The sequence below is a fragment of the Phaethon lepturus genome, unplaced genomic scaffold (genome assembly GCF_000687285.1).
Source record: "Phaethon lepturus isolate BGI_N335 unplaced genomic scaffold, ASM68728v1 scaffold20773, whole genome shotgun sequence".
In the NCBI taxonomy this organism is placed as follows: Eukaryota; Metazoa; Chordata; class Aves; order Phaethontiformes; family Phaethontidae; genus Phaethon; species Phaethon lepturus.
This window is the reverse complement of record NW_010529964.1, coordinates 3,676-8,607: the sequence shown is the minus strand read 5'-3', so window position 1 is coordinate 8,607 and position 4,932 is coordinate 3,676. Positions and strand designations below refer to the sequence as shown.

Here is a 4,932-nt window from a genome sequence, read left to right as displayed (position 1 = left end):
TCCCTTGCCTGAAGGCACTGACCCCGTCAAAACGGCACATGCTCTACTAGCCCGTATAGCTGCATGTGTTTGTGCATGTGCACTCAGACACAGAGGCTTGAATATATGTATAGTTCTGATTAATTTTTATGTTGCTCTGGACAGCCTCTTTAATCTCTTAATACCACAAAATGAGGCACTGAGCAACTACTATTTATCCTCTGAGGATAAACGTTTGTTATCAGGCTGGTATGAGAACTTCAGGTCGTGGCTGAGGTATTTATAATGGATGATTATTATAACAAGACCGTTTGAAAGCTGGCATCAACCTTTTTCATTCTTACCTTGTCCCTGACTCCCAAACTAATAAAGAAATAGATTATATTTTGGCTCCTAAGGAATATGCCTAAATAAGACTCACCAAAACAAGCAATTTACTAAGCCACCTTATCTTGATCAGTTTTGGACCCAAATCAACAATGAGAATAATTGAAACAAAATCCATGGACCTAGGTTGACTTGTGTTGGATTAACGATGTGGTACCTTATTTGTCACAGTAACTATGGAAAAAGACACTTAAGAAAAACAGTACGGAGACAACTAAAGAATATTGTAGGCCCGTTGCATAGAGTGAGAGTATTAAATACTGGTCTGAGGTGATTTAAAATTACTGTCAGCGAAGCCATATGTCTTTATAGAGATGTTAGCAACAATAAAAATAATTAAACTTAAAATCTTAGACATTAATTGCTATACTTTAAAAATTATTATTAGTTTTCTGCAAACAATCACACAAAGTTTAAAAAAAAAAAAGTTAAATGTTCCCTGGAAAGGCTGACATTGAAAGAAATAGTTTCTTTTAAAGTGAGATCTCTTCCAATTAATGAAATATTGTTAGAGTTATGGTATGGAAGTAAGTCTTAAATTTTTATGCTTTGGCAATAATATGACAAAGAAAGTTGCCTGCACATTCAAAGTGTCAGGTTTAATACTTTCAATCATCTACAGAAAAGTGGGTTATTAAAGATGATCTTATTTCATCAAAAGATATTACAAGCATATGTTAAAGATACCAAAAAACAAATACTATTTAGAAATCTCGTTCTATTTTTTTCTTCTGCACAGGAAGAAAATGTATTTTGGTCAGCATAAACTTATAATCAAAACAGTTAAATGTTGTAGTGGTCAATAATCTTGAAAGTATCGAAACCCAAAGGATATGACTGGAAATACACAGCATTTCATGTTGTTAGATTAACATAGCACCATAACATTCCTGTGTGCTTCAAAATCTTGATATAAAAGTTATAGACTTGTGTAGCAATCAACAACAATTTTTAAAAAGGTGATTTGTGTTTAACGGTGTTTAAAAGTCAAGCTCACTTGGTGTTTTCATTAACTGTATGGTCCAGCAGACATATTGAACCAAATTATTTCCTAACTACTGCTGCTACCTAACAAGATGCCTGTTATAATGTACAGGATAGTTCTTCTACCGTTCAGAAGGTGGCATAATTTAGTTGGGAGAAATTTTTAGTTTAACTTTGTAGCTCATGCTGAGGTGGAGTCTAAATATTACATGATTAAAACTACACGTTTTGCAAAACCGTATCAAGCCAAACTAAAATATTGCTTTCCAACTCCCCGTCTAATACATACTACCCTACCTATGAAGCTGAACTCATATAAAAGTAATTTATAAAAACTGTAAAAATGGTTAGCATCCAAAAAAAATCTATCATTTGTGAAGCTCTAAATGATTGTCAAATAGCCACTTCTGAAGTCAGTGACTTCTCCCAGTGGTAAAGCTAAACATTTGACTAGAAACTAAACTACAGCTCTCCAAACACTAATTGGAATGCAAATGCATATGTGTAAGACTTCTATAGCTTCTCAAAGAAGATTTAAGGGCATTAAATTATGTCCTGATGTTTCTTCTCCTTCCAAACATGGAAACTTCTATGTTCTTTTTGCTGTTTTTACTGAGCAATGAAGTGAAACTTGTCTTCAAGGTCTAAACCTCAGCTACAGAAATTTGGGATTTCCATGGAAGTGTTCCTGCAGCAACCAGAGGAGGAAGTTTTCCAAACTAACAAGCATGAACTAGACTGCTGCTTCTCAACATGGAGCTGCAGTCTTTAGAGAATGCCAAAATAATGTCTTGGTCTCATGTAGTTCGCAGTTCTCTGGATCATTCTGCACATACATTAATGTGCTGTATGTACAACTTGCATTTGAAGAATTGGAATAGAGCCCTGAGAAAAGCAAATCCGTTGGAAAAATAGATATCGTTTAATAATACCAGTTTGAAACGCTTCGATCCTTCCCTTGGAAAAAAAAAAAATTACAAACAGGTGTAGTCTTTTTTTTTTTCTGATGTGAATGGTTTGAATTTATCAGAATTGCAAACATAAATATAGTTTGGGGTTTTAAGTGCATATCTAGGGTTGATTACAATTAGAAAAATTTTGTGTGACAATTCTACCCACCCCCCAGCAATTCAGCGTTCCTCCATAACATTACTTGTGAGCTTTGAGTTCAAAACAATCCTCCCGTGGAGTGATGTTCTTCCAGTAACTAACTGCTGCAGCAGACTTCATGGTAATACGGGTGCTAAGTGGTTCAAGTTCAGTTCTCTTCAGCCTTGTGTGCAATTCTCATCATTCCCGTGTATCCAGAAGCAAATCTGGGCATATTTGAGAGGAGTAATTCTTACTGCTACATTGTAATCCTGCTGTTCACCATTGACATCCACCCACTGATGGCCTGAGTAAACGGCGATGATCTTGCGTTTCCACTTCTTTTTGTTCGGCTCCTTCAGGCGTAGATAGACGCCGGATCCAGTGGAGCCGGGCTCAGCATCACAGTACTGATAAAAGAGATCATTGGACTCATCAGAAATGCTACAAAACCTGTAGACCAGCTGCCCAGATCGATCATTATCAAAACCTGAGAAGTGGATCATGCTCCCAGGCATCATTTTGATTGTTGGGCTGATTCCCAGCTCCATGTATTTCCTTTTGTGGGGACGCTTGAGCTCAAGAACAGCATAATCATAATCCAGGGCGATATCCCCAGAGACACCCTTAAACCAGCCTTTCGGGATGTGAGTACTCTTCACCCTTGTCCACTGGAAGGAGGGCATGCCATCTGAGGTCCCCTGCTTCCTCCCAGACCTCCTCTGCTTTCTCCCACTGCCTTTGGATTGTCGCCTTAGTTCTGTGGCAACTTCGGGATCCTCTTGGGTGACAGAAACTTCTCTCCTACTTCTTTTAGCACCTTTGCGTTTCCTGCCATCGCCTCTGGATTTCGTCTTCATCAGGCCCACCCTCAGTCTTTTGCTGCCCTTAACGTAATCCTTGCCATTGTGCAGACAGTGGGCAGCTGTTAGCACGTGCTTGGGGGAAATAAGAATGCCACTACAGCCAGTGGAGATCTTCACAGCTGTGTTGAATGGAAAGTTGGTCATAAACCGCTTGTCATAGATGCTGAACCTACTGTCCGTTCCATATATCTGCCTCTTCTTTCTCAAAGACCTTCGTGTGGTTGTGTTTCCAGCTGGGTCAAGCACTAGACCGAGGACATTCACTTCAGTCAGGGTCCGTGTGCCATTTTCAAAAACGGTCTCATAGGATAAGAGGTCCTTCAAGTCAGACAAGCTTGGCACTGGCAATTCTCTTTGACATTCAATTCCACATACACTGTTCAGCTCTAATTTGGTTTTTGCTTCAAATTTAGGGCTGTCGAGGGAGAACGTTCTTTCACTCACAATCTGGGGAATCTTCTTTAAGTGCCAAGTAAAATCTTGTTCAGTTTCTGTTCCATTAGTGAGACCCAATATAGGTACGAAAAATATGAATAGCAGTAACATGTGCTCCATTTTATCTATTTTTTTCTAAAACAAAAAAGAGAGATTTGAAAATAAGCGTTGGAAATACACACAGTTATCTTAGTATCTTCAAAGAATAATCACACAATATTAGTACTGACATCAGCCAAACAGAATCTAACACTTTACTCAAAATAGAAATGCCTCAGCTATTCCCTTATTGCCTCTGACCCTTCCAATGGTCTCTAGCAAGATGGGTGCAGACGAGTCAGAGAGCATCCATGTTGAGCTACCTACTGGAAGGTGGAAACAGCTGACTTTTACCTACTTTCCCGCAGTGGAGCAGTAGTCTGAGTCATTCCACTCTCTACAGTGTCCTGGTTTTATTTATCCCCTAGGAATGTAATTGTGTTTTAAGCTTCTGCTTCTCTATAGCTACTGGTTGTAGGTAGAACATGGTTGAAAAGCACCACTGTATTCAGTAGTCACATTCAAAAGTTGGGATCCAGGCAGAGATGGGCAGACAGACTACCCTCGTGAGACTTAGGAACCCTTAGGAAACCAGACCAATTGTGCTCTTCCACACAAAGTAGCCAGAAAGTAGCAGCTTTACAGGACCTAAAAGTCAACAACAGTTCTGCATTACCCACCCAGCTAAGACCTGTGAATCTGCCTGCTACAGAAAAAGGCACTTTGCTAATTGCTCTCCCAAAGAAACAACTTAGAAAGATCTCCTTTCTGTTTTCAAAGTTATGTTGTCTGGATGTGACAGATTGAGCAATCTGGGCACCTCAACAAGGTGGCAAGTCCGATTTTAAATGCTTTCAGCTTCTGCTGCTCTGAAAGGCATGGATCTCCTGCAGATCCTGAGTTGTATCTCCCTGTGTGCCGTGGCCACCACAACCTCATTCATTTCCTATGCGTGAGTGTCTGAATCTCTCTCAGGATGTCAGAGAATTTCAAAATCCACGGTTGGAGGGGACAGATGAGAGAGGAAAGTAGAAGGCTGCTGGTCTAGAGGAGTTTCCTGGTTATATACACGCAGGAAAGCCCAGCCAAGTAGGAGGGACAAGTCTGCTGACTCATCATATGCTTTTTTCCCCGCAGAATCCCACAAAGGCTG

At 39.8% G+C, this 4,932-nt stretch overlaps 1 protein-coding gene across 1 annotated transcript; it reads right to left on the bottom strand.

Annotated features, from left to right (window-relative positions):
* Nucleotides 1-2,618: 2,618 nt before the first annotated feature.
* PRSS35 (protease, serine, 35) lies at nt 2,619-3,860 on the bottom strand. The gene has a single exon (XM_010284116.1). The coding sequence runs from the start codon at nt 3,858-3,860 to the stop codon at nt 2,619-2,621; it is 1,242 nt and encodes a 413-aa protein (XP_010282418.1).
* Between the last annotated feature and the right edge of the window lie 1,072 nt (nt 3,861-4,932).

Bases quoted from the DNA above. Each gene is read 5' to 3' on its own strand.
- PRSS35 (XM_010284116.1), bottom strand. From the start codon at position 3,860: ATGGAGCACATGTTACTGCTATTCATATTTTTCGTACCTATATTGGGT.